Source organism: Aquarana catesbeiana, linkage group LG04, assembly GCF_042186555.1.
Source record: "Aquarana catesbeiana isolate 2022-GZ linkage group LG04, ASM4218655v1, whole genome shotgun sequence".
Classification (NCBI taxonomy): Eukaryota; Metazoa; Chordata; class Amphibia; order Anura; family Ranidae; genus Aquarana; species Aquarana catesbeiana.
This window is the reverse complement of record NC_133327.1, coordinates 17252903-17274650: the sequence shown is the minus strand read 5'-3', so window position 1 is coordinate 17274650 and position 21748 is coordinate 17252903. Positions and strand designations below refer to the sequence as shown.

Genomic DNA, 21748 nt, shown 5'->3' with positions numbered 1-21748 from the left:
CTACTATGTAACTAAGTTGACCAGAAATGACAAGTCCCATCAAACAGGACCCATAGTCCATGTCCATAGTTTATCAATAATTACCTATCCTGGTCAGGATGCTATCTGCATGGAGTTTGCATCTTCTCCCTGTGTTTGTGGGGGTTTCCTCCCACACTCCAATGCTATGCTGATAAGTTAATTCACTCCAGTATAAATTGGTCCTAATATGTGTATTGCTTGTGGACTTCTGACCATCACAAAGATATGAGCTTGTTGGACTTCCCATTTGGAAACAATGGGCATTAATATGCCCATCCACTTTTCTGGGAAGACTTTCCACAAGATTTTAGATTGAGTCTGTGGAAATCTGTACCCATTTGTGTTGCTTAAAGGTGTTCTGTAGGGCTGAGGTCCTAAGGTCTTTAGTAGTGTTGAGTTCCTAAGGTGTTTGGTAGGGTTGAGGTCTTAAGTTGTTCGGTAGGGTTGAGGTCCTAAGCTGTTCAGTAGGGATGAGGTCCAAAAAGTTCAGTAGGGATGGGGTCCAAAGGTGTTCAGTAGGGTTGAGCTCCAAAGGTGTTCAGTAGGGATGAGGCCTGAAGGTGTTCAGTAGGGATGAGGTTCTAAGCTATTCAGTGGGGCTGAGGTCCTAAGCTGTTCAGTAGGGTTGATGTCAGGGCTCTGTACAGGACACAAGTTTTTCCATACCAAACTCGACATGTCGTGTCTTTATGGAGCTGGCTTTGTACACAGGGGCACAGTCATGCTGAAACGGAAAAAGACCTTACCCAAACTGTTGTCACAATTCCCTCGGTAATAATTACCTATCCTGGTCAGGATGCTATATGCATGACATTTGCATGTTATTCCTGAGCTTGCATGGGTTTCCTCCCACACTCCAATGCTATGACGGTAGGTTAATTGGCTCCTGTCAAAATTGTCCCTACTACGTGTACAGTATGTATGTGCGATAGGGATCTTTGATTGTAAGCTCCTTGAAGCAGGGACTGATGTAAATATACAGGATATAAAACACAGCATACATTGTTACCACTAAATAAACACCTGTAATGATAATATCCCAAATTAATCAAAAAGAGACAGAACCAGGCACATTTTCAAGATTACAAATATATTTACAAAATCTTTAAAGAATATTAAGTACAGACCATAGAATCAAAGGTATTCACAGACGGTAATAGCAACAACATATGCAGTAGAAACTGCAACAGATGTAAAAGGTACAATTAACATACAATACAAGCGTATTTATATCAGAATAACTAATGCCATTTAAAGAAACACATTTAAAAAGGTCCTGTATCTGTAGAAACTCAACATTGATCACATTGGGCTTTATCTGTCAAAGCTTCCTAAATGGACGCTTCAATCAAACATGAACATATTCACTTTTAGGCTCAAGCGACAGATCCTTCCTCGTTAGCGGTGTAAATTTTCTCCCAAACATGAAAAGTCTTGGCTGCCTGTAACCTAAATCCCTAAATCCCATATCTTATGAACCTGATCCTGGAAGAATGCAGATCAGTTTCACGGTCCCATGCACCGCCCTTCCCACAGGCAAAATCTGGCTGTAGATGACCAGATATCTTCCAGAGTATGATGGTCCTTGAACCCTTTGCAATAGTTGCATGTAGTAGCCATTCTGAATCCCTGACATTCACAAAGATATGAGATTGTTGGACTTCTCATTCCAAAACATTAATATGGAGACACTCCCAATGGAGCCAAAGCAGCCTCCACTCTTCTGGGAAGGCTTTTCCCAAGATTTTGAAGTGTATCTCTGAGAATCTGTGCCCATTTGGTCAAGCACTGGTGTTGAATGGAAAGATCTGACTCACAATTGGCTTTCCAATTCATCTCAATGGTGTACAGTAGGGTTGAGGTGTAAAGGTTTTCCAGTGGGGTTGAGGTCCAGGCTCTGTGCGGGACGCTTGAGTTCCTCCACACTAAACTGATCAAACCATGTCTTTTTAGAGTTGGCTTTATACACAGGGGCACAGTCCTGCTGGAACATTTTGGTCCCAAAAATGGCACCATGAGGTTGGAAGAGCACAACTGTCTACAACTTTGCATGTTGTAAAATAACAGTACCCTTCACTGGAAACACCTGAACTCAATCAATTGGGCACATATTTTTTTCCGATAAAGTGATCTTTGATCATTTGGATGGAAACTTCCCTAAGCAATAGTGAGAGCCTTTGACTCCTGTGGTCACTAAATATGGCTAGATAGAAACAGCAAGTTCATTGTACGCTTCATCTGACTTTATCTAAAAGTATGATAATAGTATGCCATTGAGTAAGCATTGTGAACTTACTTCTCCAGCGCTACCCCAGATCTCCAAGTACATTGGGTTCTTTGGGAACGTGCAAAACTACCCGTATGGCCAGATCTGAGCTCTGTTATATGGAAGGTGGAGGTGATATGGACCTACCCATAGCCTTGGGTAAGCTGAGCTCTGTTATATGCGGTCAGGAAGGTGGAGGTGATATGGACCTACCCATAGCCTTGGGTAAGCTTTAACGTCTTCACAGGAATGTAACAGGAGCTGGGGCACACAAACTCCAAGTTAGACAGGAAGAGAGTCAAGAATTATGGTAGGAAGATCTCACTTTTGGGGTATCCGAAAGCAATAAAAAGCCAGGGACTACCTCCATCTGGAACTTAAATAACATTTTTGGATGACCAGATCCTTTAAGGTAAATGGAGTAAACCACCTGACATTAGTACCATTTCTATTGGCCCATCACTATGACGGGCTTTTGTACCATTCAATAGGAAGGCGCAGGAGATGGGGGGGGGGGGGTTGGGTGAGCCCATATGTCGAAGTTATCTATTTAATTTTAATAAATTCCTCAAACTTTTACATACATATAAAGAAATTTACTAGTAGGTCTTAGATGAAAAGTAAAAATTATTTACATCAGTTTCAATCCTACCCCCAAATATACAGTCTACTCATAAATTCATAAATCTCTTTGAAATGGCCTCCGAGTCAGTTGATACAAGGAAGAAATGAGGCACAAGATAAGATACAGTGCAATCCAATATAACTAACATGAGGTATAATACAATATCACTAACAAAATATAGTACAACATTTGCAATGTAAACACTTTTAGTCAACCAGGCAATGAAAGGAGATCCGGCATCATATTTTCTCATCTATGTGTATGGGATCAGCCCTAAGTCAACCTACCACCACATTGAGTCAACCGTATTTACTCAATAAAGCAGAACGCCTGGCAGATGAATACATGTACAGGAGCTGTTTTACTTGCTAACAAAATTTCTGTCCATTAAGTCCTGAGAGTTACATGGCTCCTCCACACAACACAGCCAGGTAGATGATGCCACTTTCAGCTAAAGAAAAATGTGGTGTCCTCTAAGTCCCCAGTCTGGATGGTGAAAGAGCAGCAGAAGACAGATAAGGTTACCTCAATCTGTTCTCCCCACCTATTAGCCTATTCTCAACACATTTACATTCAACACAACCGATTGACTCTTAGCCCTGGCCCTCCCTCTTCTTCCAGTCTGTGATCTGCTATGTTAGGGATCACAAGAGTCTAATTTCAGGTACTTACATTGCTTGCATTAAAAAATTGTATGATTTAATGACATTGTAATAAGTTGTGCCTTCATACTCTTCTTCCTGCCTAGTTGTATTGCACACCAGCAATTCCTACAGCAAGCCGTAGACCTAGAAAGCCAGTATCTCCAAAGGCTTTGATGGAGGAGAGAGATGAAATTAAATATAGGCAGTCCCAATGCCATGGAACACAACATTTGGCAAGCTTCTCCAACCAGCCCCAAAAGCTGTGTCTATGGGCACTTCTACTGCTACTTCTATGGGCACTCCCTATGCGGCCCAATGGATCAAGTCTAACTGCAAAACATCAGACTCTCAATAAGCCTAGCTGAGTCAATCTGAACGGTCCTTGAGAGGAGACTCTAGAAAACACTCTTTATAGCCTAATTGTCCCCTTGACAAAAAATAACTTCAATTTCACAGTAACAACCACTATCTGGGTGCATGAACACTTTGTTTTTTTGGGGAATGTAGGCAGTCCCAGTGCCATGGAACACAAAATTGGGCAAGCTTCTCCAACCAGCCCCAAAAGCCGTGTCTATGGGCACTTCTACTTCTACGGGCACTCCCTAAGTGGCCCAATGGATCAAGTCTGAGCGCAAAACATCACACTCTCAATAAACCTAGCTGAGTCAATCTGAACGGTCCTTGAGAGGAGACTCTAGAAAGCACTCTTTATAGCTTAATTGTCCACTTGACAAAAACTAATTTCAATTTCACAGTAACAACCACTATCTGGGTGCATGAACACTTTGTTTTTTGGGGAATGTAGGTAGTCCCAGTGCCATGGAACACAAAATTGGGCAAGCTTCTCCAACCAGCCCCAAAAGCCATGTCTATGGGCACGTCTACTTCTACGGGCACTCCCTAAGCGGCCCAATGAATCAAGTCTGTGCGCAAAACACCACACTCTCGATAAGCCTAGCTGAGCCAATATAACGGTTATCGAGCAGAGACTCTAGGAAGTACTTTTGATATCCTAATTGTCCCCTTAACAAAAACTAACTACAATTTCACAGAATCAAACCACTATCTGGGTGCATGAACACTTTGTTTTTTGGGGGTCCCCATGGTTTTAATAGCCACAGAGAAAAAAAAAAAAACTTATGTGAGGTTCCTTTTCCATCATACATCATGGAACTTGGATTCCAATGGACCCCCCTCCAATGTGCATGGGAGAAGCTTGCCCCCTTTAAACACTAGATAGCACTGTGCATATAACAATGATATGATCCACAGCACCAATGGAAGACGACCATTACCAGACATGAGGGGGATGTCAAATTAATACAATTTCCTTCTTTTCTCTACAGGAGCGTCAGAGAGTCTTGTGCAACAACAATAATGTAATCTGTATTCACAACTTGGGTTATCTTTCTAGATACAAAAAAATATTCACTATATTATTTTTGTACATATTTTGTAAAATCTTGAAAATTAATATTGCACCTTTAGCTGAGTTTAGAGTTCTTTTAGTGACAATTGGAATCTCAAAATTTTCCCCCCTCTTATAGCCTTATACTGCTGTATATTATGATTTCCATGTGTAATTGCCTGAAAATACAACTTTTACGTAGTTAATAAGGTTGAAAAAAGAACACAGGTCTATCCAGTTGATCCTAGTGGAAAGGCTGCTCAATTCCCTCCCATTTCAGTGCTCTGTACTGGCATAGGTGAGTAATGGCCACACCCCTCAGCACAAGCCTCCTTAAATGAACTTGTAGTGTGGAGGAAGAAAAGGGGGTGTGTCTGACTAGAGAGGGGTGTGTCTGTCCAAGTCTGTTGGATTACAAAGTGTTGTGGGCAGCTCTGGCTCCTATTGGACTGCACAGCCATATTCAGACATCTTGCACAACTAACAGAACAGGAAAACGCAGGTTGGAATGTGAAAATGGAGATTGCTAGAACAACGGATGTCTGAGTGCATATCTATTCCTGTGACTTCAATGGGGCTTTCAGAAAGAAATCCAGCAACGTTGCCTAAGACCTATGTGACCACTAGAGGGCACATTTACGCATCTGTATATATAATAAAAACAGAAAAACAAAAAGAAAAAAGAATTCCAGCAACGTTGCCTAAGACCTATGTGACCACTAGAGGGCACATTTACACATCTGTATATATAATAAAAAAATAAAAACAAAAAGAAAAAAGATTTGAAGGGAACTGTAAAAGTGACATTAAAAATCACCACCATGAAAACATAATAATAATAACATTAAAAATAATCTAATGATATATGGATCTCCTAATATATATATATATATATATATATATATATATATATATATATATATATATATATATATATATATAAAATATTGTTTCCTACTATGGAAGTTATTCAATAGAAAAACAGGAGAAATAAGTATGACATGACATCATGATCCATATTGTGTCTGTGTCCACCCCTATACTACATCTTATTGACTGCACTGCCCACCTGATGAAATTATTGACCTGGCAACAGAGGTATCTTTAAGGGGATTTTTTCTTTAGCCCCTTTAAGACAGCGTTCTTTCCCCCCTCATCAACACGCCAACAAAATTTGTAGATAAAACCTGTTTTTTTTGCATACCTTATTTTAGAACTAGTGATGCCATCACTGGGTCTCTTTTTTAATCTATGCAAAGCGGGCATGTTATGACTTGTGGGGTAGGGGGCCGGCAAGGTGACGCTTCTTAGGAGAAGTTATAAAAATACAAAAACTGTCTTGATGGATGGGTGTTAATCTGGAGGAGTGAAAGGCCCTAGGCAGGTTGCATTTGCGTGTAGACCGCCCTAGGTAATACCCACATGTGAAGCTGAGCCTCAGGATCATAAGGTATTTTTTGATATTTGCAGAAAATATACTTGGCCTGAAAAAAAATGGAAACTAATGCAGCCACCATATCTAAGGAAGGGTAAGCTGCAATATATTACATTTTTGTTATTGGTGTTCAATATAATTATTTATATATATATATATATATATATATATATATATATATATATATATATTTTTTTTTTTTTTTTTTTTTTTTTTTTTTTTTCTGTTTTGTAGCCAGGATTGGTCACTTTAAATTCTTTACAGCTTAGCCTAAAATAAAATGCTTTGACCACACCCTGTCAGGTTCATGGAGTTAGTTTGGCATCATCACATTTTTTGCTTTAGAGATATAACAGGAAAAACACTTCTGAACAGAAAAAGTCTTGCTGGTAAAATATACATTTAGTAGCTATTAAAAACACAGAAAAAAAGAAGTAAAAACATTAATGGAATTGCAAGGAAGCCCAAAAAAACAAAGTCCAATCCTATTGAGAAAATTGACAAAGCTGGGGGTAAGTTGCGTAGAGATCAAAATACAAAAAAAAAAAAAAAAAATGTACCATCAGAGTCTGTTTTTTTTTGTACAAAATAAATACCTCTCTACAAACCCTAAATTGCCACCCATACGCTTCATAGTAACTTAAATTTTTGTTTTTCCTTTTACACGTCCTCAAGTTTGACTTGACAACTCAAGCTTAATTGTTGGTCCCATCGATAGTTGAGGTTTAGGTTCATATTAGCAGCACTCGCTGCCTACATGGTCGATAAAGTAGAGTGACTACTCCATCAAACATCTGTTCCTTCCTGCAGTCGTACGTGGAGTCACTCCGCTTCCACCTTGGCGAGGTTGGCTCTTACTCGAGCCTGATCCACTGAGTCCAGTAAGTTTTTGGCATCCACTGCCAACGCATGGGAAGCCGTCAACATCTGCTTCTTACATTCTTCGCTTAGCGATGTCACCGCGTTCTGCTGAGTCAGGCGCATCTTGCTGATCAGATCCGCTAAGTCCTTACTAAGCAACTTCTGCGTTCCTTCAATCTGGGAAAAAAAAGAAAATGAAAGATGTTTAGGAAACATAAAAATAACCTATTATTACCATTACTGTTAGCCTGTTGTGAACGTTTATGTGCTGAGCTCTGGAAAGACCCTTTAAAGGTACCTGTTCAACGGGGCCCCCTGATGGCCCGCCATTTTCTTCCTCAGAAGACTGTCTCTACCTATGTATTGCTAGTGGTTGACTTACACCGGTGACCTCATCCTGCATTTCATGGGTATTGACACCTTACCCTCAAGGAACTCATATCTGCAGGCTGTGCCTGTGATACAGGGGCTTCCTGATCCTTACTGGGATTTAAGGATCTTTCTATGCACTACGAACCTCCCCATGGGGTTTCACTGCCACCTGTTGATCTTTAATCTTTGACCTGGGGTCCCCCCCAATCATTAAGCTTAAGCTCTGCCTTTTTGCTTCACATTGGTTAGCCCTAAGGTTGACTTACACCATTGACCTCATCCTGCATTTCATGGGTATTAACACCTTACCCTCAAGGAACTCATATCTGCTGACTGTGCCTGTGATACAGGGGCTTCCTGATCCTTATTGGTATTTAAGGATCTTGCTATGCACTGTGAACCTCCCCATGGAGTTTCACTGCCACCTGTTGATCTTTACTCTTTGACCTGGGGTCCCCCCAAATATTAAGCTTAAGCTCTGCCTTTTTTGCTTCACATTGACCCTTTGGTCTTTCTTGTTTCCCTTTCGGGCCTCACCAAACACCCCTTCCATTGGCGGATTAATGGATCGCTTTTGACTACTCGAACCACCTGTCAGCATATCCAGTTTTCCAAACAAACATGCTGACAAAGTAAGCTCAGTTACTTCGGCTGTGTCCTTGTGGGAGGCCCATAAGGCTACAGTTCGTGGCCACATTATCCAGCTCGCTTCCCCACATAAATGGGACAGGAAATGTTGCATCACTGAACTTCATTCTCTCTTGGCGGCAGTGGATGCACTTTGGAAGGCACGCCCCACCGTAGCGCATAGGAGGGCTTGCGATACCCTTTCGATGGAGTTATATCTCCTTTGTGCCTCTCGATATGAAAAGGCTTTGCAGTGGACCAAACACTATATACTAGTACTATACATGCGCTGATAAACCTGGGCCCATGTTGGCCAAAAAACTGAACCTGAACTCTGTGGGAAAACCACATAGACCAGTTCGGCTTTGAACGCGGACGGGGCGTCTTACCTCCAATCATCTACAGATTTTATCTGGCTTCTCTGAGTTTCTTTCCTATTCTTCCACTCTATGCCAAGCCAGGCCCATTTTCCCTACATCAAGCCGAACAGTTCTTTCGTGAACTGAACCTTTCTAAGTTTCCAGAAGGGGCTCAAGATGCCCTTAATGCCAACATCCCAGAGGCTGAAGTTCTCAGAGCAATTCAATCTTTAAAGCCCTCCAAAGCTCCAGGCCTGGACGGGTTTTCAGGCTTACATTACAAAACGTTCTCTACCCTATTGGCTCCCTACCTAGCCAACTACTTTAACGCTCTGAAACACGGATCGATGCCCTCATCTGATGTCCTTATGGACCATATAGCGATGATCCCCAAGACATCGAAAGACGTGAGTGAACCTCAGGCCTTCTGAACGAGCATCTGATGATCTTAGGAAAATTTTTGAGCATACGCATCAATGAGTATATGTGCCAACTGATAGACAGGGATCAGGTGGGTTTTGTCCCAGGAAGGCAGGCCAGTGACAATGTCTGTAAAGTTGTCCACCTCATCAATCTACATCATTGGAAAATCCCTGGCTTCCTTCTTTCCTTGGACATCTACAAGGCTTTTGACACCTTGTCCTGGGAATACCTACAATTTGTACTCTCCCGTTGGGGCTTTGGTGAAGCCGCGCTGACCTGAATTAAAGTCTTATATTCTACTCCTACAGCTTTGGTCAAATATGACGGGTATTTTTCTGTGCCTTTATTTGTCTACAGGGGTAAGAGACAAGGCTGTCCTCTATCCCCAGCTTTATTTCTCTTGGCACTAGAACCCCTGGCGCTCGCACTTCGGGCAGATCCAAATGTGACCGGAGTTTCTTATGCAGGCCATAACTTTAAATTGAGCCTCTGGGTGGATGATGCCCTCCTGACCTTGACCAATTTCTTAATGACTCTTCCCAATCTGCTACGTCTATTAACACATTTCTCAGCTATATCGGGCCTTCGTATCAATCTGGAAAAATCTGTAGCTTTAAACGTCTCTCTGGATCCCGACCTGGTCGCGTGCTTGCAACCCCACTTTTCTTTTTGCTGGGTGTCCTCGGAGTCGTCCATTGACTACCTTGGAGTCCGATTGACCCCCACTTAATCCTCTCTGTTTGCTGCCAATTATTATCCCTTACTTCGATCACTGACCGCTCTCAAGCAGTCTTGGCAGTTCCCACACCTGTCTTGGATAGGCCATATCAATTCGGTAAAAATTATGATCTTACCTAAGCTTCTATACTATTTCCATACACTACCTATGTGAGTCCCTCCCCACTTCCTCCTCCTGCTCCAGAACAGGATCTTATGCTTTATTTGGGCTAATAAACGCCCTAGAATCTCTAGGGCCACTCTCTTTATACATAGATTGCAGGGGGGTCTGGGGGTTCCCCATATCTCCAAATATTATCTGGCCACCCAAATCTCCCAACTGACGCTGCTCCACGCCTCCTCCGATGTTCCATTGTGGGTGTTCTTGGAGCTTCCTAATTGTGCCCCTCTTTCTATACAGGCACTTCTATGGCTTCCACAGAAACTACGTCCTTGGGCCTTGAGCCCAAATAATGCAGCATAATCTGAAGCTATGGGACTCAGTGAGGTACTCGAGCTCTTTTATGTCCCCCTTTCTGCCTTTGTTACCTATTACCAACAACCCCTTATTTCCTCCCGGGCTGGAGGAGCCCCAGGTGTTAGTTTGGTGGATCTCGCATGGTCTCTCCCCAGTCAGAGTTTTTTTGTTTTCTTCAGCTCCAACATTGGATAGCTTCCTCTTATACGTCTCAGAAAAGCACTTTTGAGCATATCTGCCAGCACTCTCTGGGTTCTTCGGGTTTTATTTTTACTTTTTATGCGTCTTTGAATGGTTGATCATCTCTAACTTCACTTTCCTATGTGGTTCAGTGGGAGCGAGATCTGGATACGGAGATCTACCCGGCGGATTGACGCAAGGCCTGGTCTTCGACTTCGTTTAATACTGCCACTTTAGAGGCAGCGTATAAAGTGTTATTGCGGTGGTACTGGGTTCCAGCCCATATTGCCCATGCTAATCTGAATTATAGTGATTGCTGCCTCTGGGGGTGTGGCCATCGTGGGGATGCTCTACATATCTGGTGGACCTGCCCTCGACTGGTGGGCTTCTGGTCCTGTGTTTTTGGTCTGCTGTGTTCCTTGTTCCATTTAAACACTCAGAAGCAGGCCAAATTTGCTTTGTTGCACTGCCCCATTCTGGGCCTATTCACTCGTCAGCAAAAATGTACATCTTAACTTGTTCATAGCAGCCAAGAGGATGATAGCCCAGGCCTGGAAAAAACTGACAGTCTCATTCCAGGGAGTGAGGGACCGTCTTATGGTCATGATGCTAAATGAACAAATGTCTAGTATTTTCCATGAAACACATGCCAAGTTTCTCAAGGTCTGGGAACCATGGTTGGCGTATGCCTTCCCTGATCTTCCCCTGACAAGCGTGGGTTGGCTCTAGCTGACGTCTCGGGTGACCCCGGGTCCCTACCCCTCTCTTTTCTTTTCTACTTTACTTTTCCCTCTCTTTTCTGTGTTGCTCTCTGCTCTGGTTTTCTCCTTTTGATGGATTTTCCAGCCTTCTTTGGCTGCCTATCAATGTCAGGACTGCCCACTAAGGATGTGTTGACATAAAGGTCCTGACCACCTTGGCAGTAATGGGTTTTTCCCCTAAAATGCATATATGTTTTGTTTAAGTTGGATATTCCCCATTTGAGAAGGAGGCTCTTCCCCCTTTGCTTATGCTGTGTATGTACATTTATGTTGCCAGTTGCAGCCCCTGAGCGGGCGGACAAGGCACGTTTGTATTGTTATACATTTTTGATATACCTACAATAAAAATTATCGAACAAGAAAATAATATTAAAACAAAAAAAAAATTATGTTCATTTGTATAATTATTTAAAAAGATAAAATAAAAAGATAAATAATAATAATAATTATTGAAATAATAATAACAACAATAGTAATAGTAATAGTAGGAGCAGTAGCAATTGTAATAATAATAATAAAAATATAATTATTATTAATCTTGAAATAAAAACAATTACAATAATAACAACCGCATTACTATTAATAATAATAATACTATTATTTGTATTGTTATTATTTATCTTTTATTTTATTACATTATTATTGTTATAATTATTATTCATTTTTTATTTTATTTTTAAATTATGACACAAATGAACATGATAATAAATCATAATAATAATAATAATAATCTTGTATTTAATTTATTATTTTTAAATTATAGAAATTAACATAATACTACTACTTATATAACAGCAACACTATTATTTTTATTGTTATTATTTATCTTTTATTTATTTTTATTATTACATAATCATACAAATGAACATTATTATAATCATCATTATTGTTATAATTATTATTCATCTTTTATTTTATTTTTAAATGATGACACAAATGAACATGATAATAAATCATATATTAATGTTTAAATAATTATAGAAATTAACATAATACTATGACTTCTTATAATAATAATAATAATAATAATAATAATAATAATAATAATAATCTTTTTTCTTTTATTTTATCTTTTTAAATAATGATAGAAATGAACATAATAAAATACAAAATAATAATAATAATTTTATTGTTATTATTTATTTTTAATTGTATTACATAATCATACAAATGAACATTATCATCATCATCATCATTATTATTGCTATAATTATTATTTATTTTTTATTTTATTTTAGATGACACAAATTAACATGATAATAATTCATATAATAATAATACTTTTGTATTTTTTTTTAAATAATTATAGAAATGAACAAAATACTACTACTTCTTATAATAATAATTATAATAATATTAAATAATAATAATAATATTCTTTGCTTTTATTTTATCTTTTTAGATAATGATAGAAATTAACGTAATAAAATATATAATAATAACTATTATTGTTGTTAATAATAATAATAAAAAATACCAATATGTATTATTGTTATTATTATTATTATTATTAACCCCCATATCTTCTTCTTTGCAGTAGAGGTAATAAAATGTTTATGTAAAATTTTAGATTTTTAGGGTATCTAAGCAAAAAACCTGTAAGTTTCTTTTTTTTTTTTTTTTTTTCTTTTTTTTTTTTATCAGTGTCCTAATCCCCTGTTGGACAGTTATCACTGGAACATTTGTCAAAAGAAACCGTTTTGACTTTAGATACACTCTAAGCTTCATAATAAATGTCCCTCAGTGAAAAAAAATAGTAAATAACATGCATCTAACAGTTCTATTTTCATGATCTCTTTAGAAAAATATTGTACCTCTGTGCGTGAAGACTGCGGCAGAGATGGAAGAATCTCATCCACGCTGCCTATGAGCTTTCGGAGCACGAGCCCCACATTCTGGAAGGAGAAGGACATAAAATGAGACATCTACGGTAATTCCAAAAATACAGGCATACCTATAAGGATCCTCCTCATAAAACATTTCCCAGTGTTTTATCTTTTAAAATATCCTATAAATACAGAAAAAATACTATTTGGTCTGCAAAAAATCATGCTATGGGGTCTAATTTAAAAATATTCACTGAATGAATGTCACACACAATAATGCAGGCTACATGAATTATGGTAGCTATGTTTCTAATAGATAATGGCTGCATTATTTACTTCTGGCCCCTGTACTCTGTGTTACTACTGACATCTAGAGTCGGGCGAACAGTTCGGGCCGAGCATGAGTTCGGGCCTAACATTGGCTGTTCGCCCATTCGACGAACACCTGAATTGTCGGGGCGTTCCACTGTTTATTCGGCCCGCCAAACTACCACAATGCACTGCGCCGCTGCATAGTGCATTGGAAACCCTGATTGGCTGAAGCAATGAAAGCTTTGCCCAATCAGGGCACAGAGCACTGTCAGAGCCATGATTGGAGAAAGTAATGATGACTGTGCCTAATCATGGTTCTTTGTTCTTAGTCCCACCCCACACGATAAAAATATTCTCACCAAAGCGGCCATTTGCAGTGTGATTTTGGCGTAGAGAGATAGAACAGGGCTTTATTCAGTGCTGCTAACGAGTTAGTGTGCTATAGTGTGCTATTCTGATTCTATTGTCAGTGTAGAATATCAGTTTAGTGTGAATCTTGTGATAGTGCAGTGTGAGTGTAGTGTGACCATTCATTTTTACTTTAGTGTCAATTTAATGTGAATCTAGTGAAAAGGCAGTGTGAGTGTATTGTGTCAGTTTTTTTGGTCAGGGCAGGTTTTCTGCAGTATATTTCATTGTGTTAGTGCACTTTTCTGCAGTATATTTCAGTGCGTTATTGCAAGTTTACCGCAGTATATTTCTGTGCATTAGTGCACGCTTAACGCAGTATATTTCAGTGCGTTAGTGCGTGTTTAATGCAGTATATTATATTTCAATGTGTTATTGCAGGTTTAACGCAGTGTACTTCAGTGCATTAGTGCACGTTTAGCGCAGTATATTTCAGTGCGTTAGTGCATGTTTAACACAGTATATTATATTTCAGTGTGTTACTGCAGGTTTAACGCAGTGTACTTCAGTGCATTAGTGCACGTTTAATGCAGTATATTTAAGTGTGTTACTGCACGTTTAACGTAGTATAGTTCAGTGTGTTACTGCACGTTTACCACAGTATATATCAGTGCATTACTGTGCGTTTAATGCAGTATATTTCAGTGCGTTACTGCAGGTTTAATGCAGTATATTTCAGTTTGTTAGTGCATGTTTAATGCAGTATATTTCAGTGTGTTACTGTCCATTTACCGCAGTGTATTTCAGTTTGTTACTGCGCCTTTAACGCAGTATATTTCAGTGTGTTAGTGCACGTTTAACACAGTATAATTCAGTGCGTTACTGCACATTTAAAGCAGTATATTTCATTGCATTACTACACGTTTAACACAGTATATTTCAGTGCATTACTGCACATTTAACGCTGTAAATTTCAGTGTGTTACTGCATGTTTAACTCAGTATACTTCTGTGCGTTAGTGCACATTTAACACAGTATATTTCAGTGCGATAGTGCATGTTTAACGCAGTATATATCATTGCATTACTGCACGTTTAATGCAGTATATTTCAGTGCTTTAGTGCACGTTTAACGCAGTATATTTCATTGCGGTACTACACTTTTAACGCACTATATTTCAGTGCCTTAGTGCACGTTTAACACAGTATATTTCAGCATGTTACTGCAGAATTAATGCAGTACATTTCAGGGAGTTTGTGCACGTTTAATACAGTATATTTCAGTGCGTTGGTGCGCATTTAACGCAGTACGTTTCAGTGCGTTAGTGCACGTTTAACGCAGTATCGTTCAGTGTGTTACTGCACATTCACCACAGTATATATCAGTGCGTTACTGTGCATTTAACACAGTATATTTCAGTGTGTTAGTGCACGTTTAATGCAGTATATTTCAGTGTGTTACTGCATGTTTACTGCAGTGTATTTCAGTTTCTTACTGCATGTTTAACGCAGTATATTTCAGTGCGTTACTGCACGTTTAAATCAGTACGCTTTTGTGCGTTGGTGCACTTTTAAAACAGTATATTTCAGTGCGTTAGTGCATGTTTAATGCAGTACATTTAATTGCGTTACTACGCGTTTAACGCAGTAAATTTCAGTGCTTTAGTGCATGTTTAATGCATGAAACATTTTATTATGGTACTACACGTTTAACGCACTATATTTCAGTGTCTTAGTGCACGTTTAATGCAGTATATTTCAGCCTGTTACTGCAGAATTAACGCAGTACATTTCAGTGTATTAGTGCACGTTTAATGCAGTATATTTCAGTGCGTTGGTGCACGTTTACTGCAGTATTTTGCAGTGAGTTAGTGCATGTTTAACGCAGTATATTTCAGTGCGTTGGTCCACATTTACCACAGTATATTGGAGTGCGGCAGTGCAGTTTTACTGCAGTATGTTGTAGTGTGTCAGTGGAGTGGAGTGAGTACTCAAGTTAAGGTGCACCAAACACCACATTCCATTGATTAAAGTGCATACACATTTCCACATCTTTATTACATTTCAGTAATAATCCCTCCCCCCCATCATGTCTGGGAGGCCAACAAGGAGAGGCAGATGTTCCCATGGCACTGTGAGGGGGCCAGCAGCGTATGTGTCCACAGACAAAGACATCATTTCCTCTGTTTAGTGATGTTGCCCATGCTATCCAGTCACAGCATACAGAGGAGGTGGTGGACCGGCTTACTAAACCATCATCATCAAGCAGAGACTAGTGCGCAGTCCACTGCAGCTGCCAGAATGGCTTATTCTGCCTCCTTGTCCACAACTACTTCCACAACTACTCTGCCAAAGCCCCAGCATCAGGCGTGGAGGAGTCAGCTGAGTTATTTGAACAAAGTGTCAGCCACTTGCTCTTTTACTTGATTCTGATGTTGGTTTTGAGTCTGAGGTTGAGAAAGGTAGGAACATGAGTCTACAGAGAGGGGAGAACACTGGTACACAAATTGGCAGTAATGTTCCCCCAGCCACAGCGTATTCCCAAGTTGTCTCCAGTGAGAGGATGGAGGGGATGATAATAATGAGGTCACTGATGCAACTTGGGTGAGAGCAGAGGAGGAAAGTGAGGGTGAGGCACAACCCTAAAGAGTCAGCCATCACGAAAGAGTAGAGAGCAGCCACCCTATTCCACCAGATTGTGGAGCTGTTATCTCCCAGCCCACTTCCCACAGTTCAGCTGTTTGGGCCTTTTTTTAGCACACGTGCAGCAGATCACACTGTTGCAAACTTTGCCTCAAGCACATCAAGTATGGCAAAAACACCAGCCATTTGGGTACCACTTGCTTGACAAGGCATTTAACCTCCCACCACTCAGCCCGTTGGCAAGAACATCTGAAAGCCACACAAAAGGGATGCAATTCTGCTCCTCCTCACTTCTCACCTTTCTGGTGTAACTCCCGCTATACCTCATGACCTCTCAGCAGCCTCCACTGAAAGGGATGATGGTATAGTGCAAGGTGTCCCAGGTCCTTGCAGCGTGTCTGCCAGTAGCACACCACCAGCTGGAGACTTTAATAGGCAAATTTCTCTGCCCCATCTGCTGCAGCAGAAAAAAAAATACAGTCACTGCCACCCACATGCCCAGCATCCGAATTCAAGATTGTCAAAGCTGCTGGCTTTACAACTTCTGCCTTTCGTCTGCCCCCTTCTGTGAATACGCAGAATGTGCTGTACCACAATGGCAGGTTCCCAGTCACTATTTCTTTTCACGCAAGTCTATTGCAGCTCTCTACCATCACATGGAAGGCAATGTTGTGGCATCATTGGGCAAGGCAGTCAGCTGCAAGATCCATGTTACTGCTGACACGTGGTCCAGCAAGCATGGTCAGGGACGATAAATTTAGTTCACAGCTAGTTAACTCTGCTTACAACTCGGAAGGATGCAGGACAGGGCTCAGTGCTGCAGCTTGTTCCGCCACGTCTCCATACAGCTAGTGGTGATGATGCTAGATTTGTCAACTCCGACCCCCTCCTCCTCCTCCTTCATGCCCTCCTCTGCTGAATTGTGCTATGAACCACAAGTACCTCCTAAGCGTTCAAGGGGCTATTCAATGAGTCAGGCAAAAAGGTGCCATGCAGTGCTTTAGCTGGTCTACGTAGGGGAAAGGAACCACACTGGAGCAGAGATTCTTGCAGCTCTGCAGGGGGAGGCCCATAGGTGGTTCATGCCACACCAGCTGGAGCCAGGAATGGTGGTGTGCGATAATGGCACAAACCCCCTGACAGGGAAAGTTGACACATGCGCCATGCCTGGCACATGTCCTCAATTTGGTGGTGCAGTGTTTCTTAAATAGGTACTCAGAGTTGGAAGATCTGCTAAAGCAGGCCAGAAGAGTCTGTAGCCATTTCAGGTGGTCATACACAGCCACAGCCAGTGCTCGGTTGGCTGAAATTTAGCGGGAATTCCATCTGCCCGTAAAACGCCTGATTTGTGACATGCCCAGCAGGTGGAACTCGACTTTGGCAATGCTGCAGCGCAGGCACATGCAGCAGAGGGACGTCAATGAGTACCTGTGTCAAAATGGCACATCGACAGGCTCAGGCCAGCTCTGATTTTTTTCCCATGCCAATGGCTGCTGATTAAGGATGCATGCAATGTTTTTTTTTTCTTTTTTTGGGTCCGGCAGTGCAGCAGACGTGGTGATTGACGATGGATCTACATCGGGGGGGGGCATTGTTTTTTTTATTTTTAATAAAAGAATTGTCAAAAGAGGGATCTGGGGGTCCCCTTGTTAGACCCCCACAACCACAGTTAAGGGTTGTCGGGAAGAGGCCTTTGTCCCCATGGTCCGCCCCAAAGTACCCCCCATGTTGAGGGCATGTGGCCTGGGATGGTTCGGGGGGGGTGCTCGCTCTCCCCTCCCCTTTCCTGACCTGCCAGATTGCATGCTCGGATAAGGGTCTGGTATGGTTTTTGGGGGGAACCCCTTGCCATTTTTTTAATGTTGGCGTGGAGTTCCCCTTAAAATCCATACCAGACACAAAGAGCCTAGTATGGATTGGGGGGGGCCCCCATGCCGTTTTTTTTTTTTTACGTTTTTCTATTAATGTTATTGTATTGCTGACAATTGAAATGTAATTTATGCAGTAGGGGACTTTTGATTTTTCAAGTTCTGGACCCATAGACTTTAAGTACGTTTTTTTCTCTGGTCTAAACTTTTTACATGTTCGGAAGTTCTAGTGCAAACCAAACAGGGGGTGTTCGGCTCAACTCTATGTGTTACTACTGACATCTTAACTCTGCATTACTTACTGCTGACCCCTGCACTTTGTGTTACTTACTATTGACCCCTGAACTCTTCAAACAGGTAATTTTTAATCCTTACTTGGTTATTTTCTTTTAAAGCTTCACCCCGGTGATCTTTAATCTCTACCATGTTGTACTGGTAGATCTCCACCTCTGCAGGGTTACCTCCCCCTACTTTAATAAACTTGTACTATGATCTCCATTCTCACCTTCACCACACCAACGTATTCCTCAGGTGGGATCTGGTAGATGTCGTTCTTTAATTGTAGGACAGATTTCACCAGCTCCATCACACTCTGATAGACGTTATCATCTGTACGATCGATGTTAGCTGTTGGCGTCGGCTGAAGAGACTGGGAGAGAAAAATAAAACAACATGACGCATGTTAGTATATTTCCATTGGATGATCCATGCAGATATGGCCAAGAATTGTACCACCCTCTGCAGACAAGCTTCATGGGAAAATTCATGAACAATCATGATTACCCGGGAATACCTGGACAGGGTCCTCTAAAACCCAGGGCAAACATACCTAACTGCCCCCCCCCCCCCCCCCCAAAGATGTATGAGCCCCACTAGCACAAATCCTATTCCCCCATCCCCCCTCCCAACACAAATCCCCCCACATCACCGTTCCTAGCACAGCACTGGATTTCTGGTAGACTCAACAGGTACACAGGTACATTTTGCAGAGCAAAACAAATGGTATATTGAAGTTTTTTTTTAACCCTGCATTTTAACAATTTCACTACCAGGACAGTTTTTTTGCATTTTTTAAATGTATTTATTTAAGGCCTGAAGATTAAGTAAGACCTCCAAACACGAAATATTTTCTTAAAGCAAACACCCTAGAGAATAAAAATAGCGATATTTCCAATTTTTTGTGTCATATAATATTAGCACAATAGTTTATGAAACGCAAAACATTTAGTATAAAATACAATAAACTTTTGAATATTTAGTAAAAAAAATACAGTAACATTAATTTTAGGGCACACAAACAAAATATATTACCAATTTTTTTGGATAAAATATAAAAGATAAGTTTGCTCAGTATAAATTAATACACGATTTAAATTTCATGCACCCGTGAAACAACAACAAATTAGGTCCCCTATATTTTCTATAGGCAAGGCTTTAAAAGCCCCTAAAGGTCTAGAATTATTGATTCCAATCTGGCACGCGTGGCAATATCCCACATGTGCTTTGCAATCAACGTTTTCAAACGTAGGTACCCCTGACACATGCATTTACATTTATGCATGCATGTTCAGTGGGCGGGGGGAGAGGGCTCAAAAAATTTTGGGGGTGTTTTTAAGTGCTTGTCTAATTTTTTTTTTACTTTTTTTTTTTTACTTTATTTTTCGTCACATAGGGGACAAAAAGTCCTCCATAGATACAGTACTGGGAGTGAGCATTGTCACCAAGGACAGAAAGTGTGTTACTGGCAGGATCAGCAGGAATAAAAGAGAAAATGAATGTCGCCACCACATCTAAGGACCGGTAATCTGCCATTTATTACTTTTTTTATTTTTGAGTTTACATTTTCTTAGCTAGGTCCAGTGCTTTCGGATGGACCCTAAATCAGATTTTGCCATCAGGCACTCACCTGCGCTCCAAGCCTGGGAGGCTTCTGTGGCGGCACCGTGAACTCAGCTGTAGAGACAATGAACAAGTCAGAATGATACACACAGGGCAACAAATTATCGGTATTATTTGACTTGATGTTTATATATATATATATGTTAATCTTTATTGGATGCACAGAATTTATTAACATTGTGGTGGCGGTAACAACACTTCCGGTTTCAGCGGAAACAAGAAGTGATGTCAATTTTTACTGCGCACTTAGTGAGAGTAGTAGGCGTTACCGGGTGTAGTAGGCAGGACTTAACGCATAAAAGGCAACCAGTCACAAGCGCCACTAGCTTCTGAAGACGCCCAGTGGGAGGGGCGAAATGCGCCAGGATGAGGAGACCTAGTGACGGTTGTTTGTATTCCAAGGCGGTGTTTTTTCTGCATGATTTTAAAAGTTTTGATGTAAGTGTAATGATTTTTGGGGGTTTTTTTTATAAAATTTGCAGTATTACACTATATACCCTTTTCTCTTCATTACCATACGTCTAAAATGGATATACGATCACCGGGAAAGTTGGGAAGGTGATAACTATATTTGGATATAGGATATACCAGACGGCTCTAATATATCTACGGTAGGAAGGTGTTATTCTCACCCATTTACTGATCATATTCAACAGCCCTAGCCATTGATGGGAGACACCATATAAAATTTAATAAAAGACGCATCTAAAGATTATTGCTGGTGAGTGGGGACCTAGGATGGGAGCACGGAGTGTCACCAAGATCTACACCAACTGCGTATTTTGCACAAGTTCAACACACCATATGACCATATGGATGGACTCTATATGATTGCACTTTATTTGTTTTGCACTATAATTGCATTGAGCACTTTATGTTGTTAAGTAATATCGTGCTATTGATTATACTGAGGTACGTACTTTATTATATATTGTATTAGTGTTTATTGTTTACTGGAGCAGCGCTGAGTATAACATTCATATTTTTCATGGCAATAGCATAGTACTCACTGTATGCAACTTCTTTTTCTGTAGGTGCCTGAAAGAAAGAAATATATTTTAGAGAGTATTTCATATATACTGTTTTACATTATATATATATATATATATATATATATATATATATATATATATATATATATATTTATATATATACACACACACACACACATACACAGTGCCTTGATAAAATATTCATACCCCTTTAAATTTCCCACATTTTGTCATGTAACAAACAAAAACGTCAATGTATTTTATTGGGATTTTATGTGATAGACCAGCACGAAGTGGCACATAATTGTGAAGAGGAAGGAAAATGATAAATGGTTTTTAACATTTTTTACAAATAAATGCGTGAAAAGTGTGGGGGTACATTTGTATTCAGCCCCCCTGAGTCAATACTTTGTAGAACCACCTTTCTCTGTAATTACAGCTGCAAGTCTTTTTGGGGATGTCTCTACCAGCTTTGCACATCTAAAGAGTGACATTTTTGCCCATTCTTCTTTGCAAAATATCTCAAGCTCTGTCAGATTGGATGGAGAGCGTCTGTGAACAGCAATTTTCAAGTCTTGCCACAGATTCTCAATCGGATTTAGGTCTGGACTTGGACTGGGCCATTCTAACACATGAATATGCTTTGATCTAAACCATTCCATTGTAGCTCTGGCTGTATGTTTA

The 21748-nt window shown here is 40.3% G+C and overlaps 1 protein-coding gene across 4 annotated transcripts in view; it reads right to left on the bottom strand.

The window, feature by feature from the left end:
* Window positions 1–6782: 6782 nt before the first annotated feature.
* Window positions 6783–21748, bottom strand: part of PTK2B (protein tyrosine kinase 2 beta) — a 198524-nt gene continuing 183558 nt past the window's right edge. For all 4 annotated transcript variants that reach the window (XM_073624881.1, XM_073624878.1, XM_073624880.1 and 1 more), the window contains 5 exons: window positions 21083–21110; window positions 20080–20126; window positions 18679–18822; window positions 12992–13072; window positions 6783–7437 (listed from right to left, as the gene is read on the bottom strand). In XM_073624881.1, coding sequence (XP_073480982.1) covers window positions 7222–7437; window positions 12992–13072; window positions 18679–18822; window positions 20080–20126; window positions 21083–21110 — 516 coding nt within the window. In that variant the 3' untranslated portion in view covers window positions 6783–7221. The remainder of the gene's footprint in view (window positions 7438–12991; window positions 13073–18678; window positions 18823–20079; window positions 20127–21082; window positions 21111–21748) is intronic.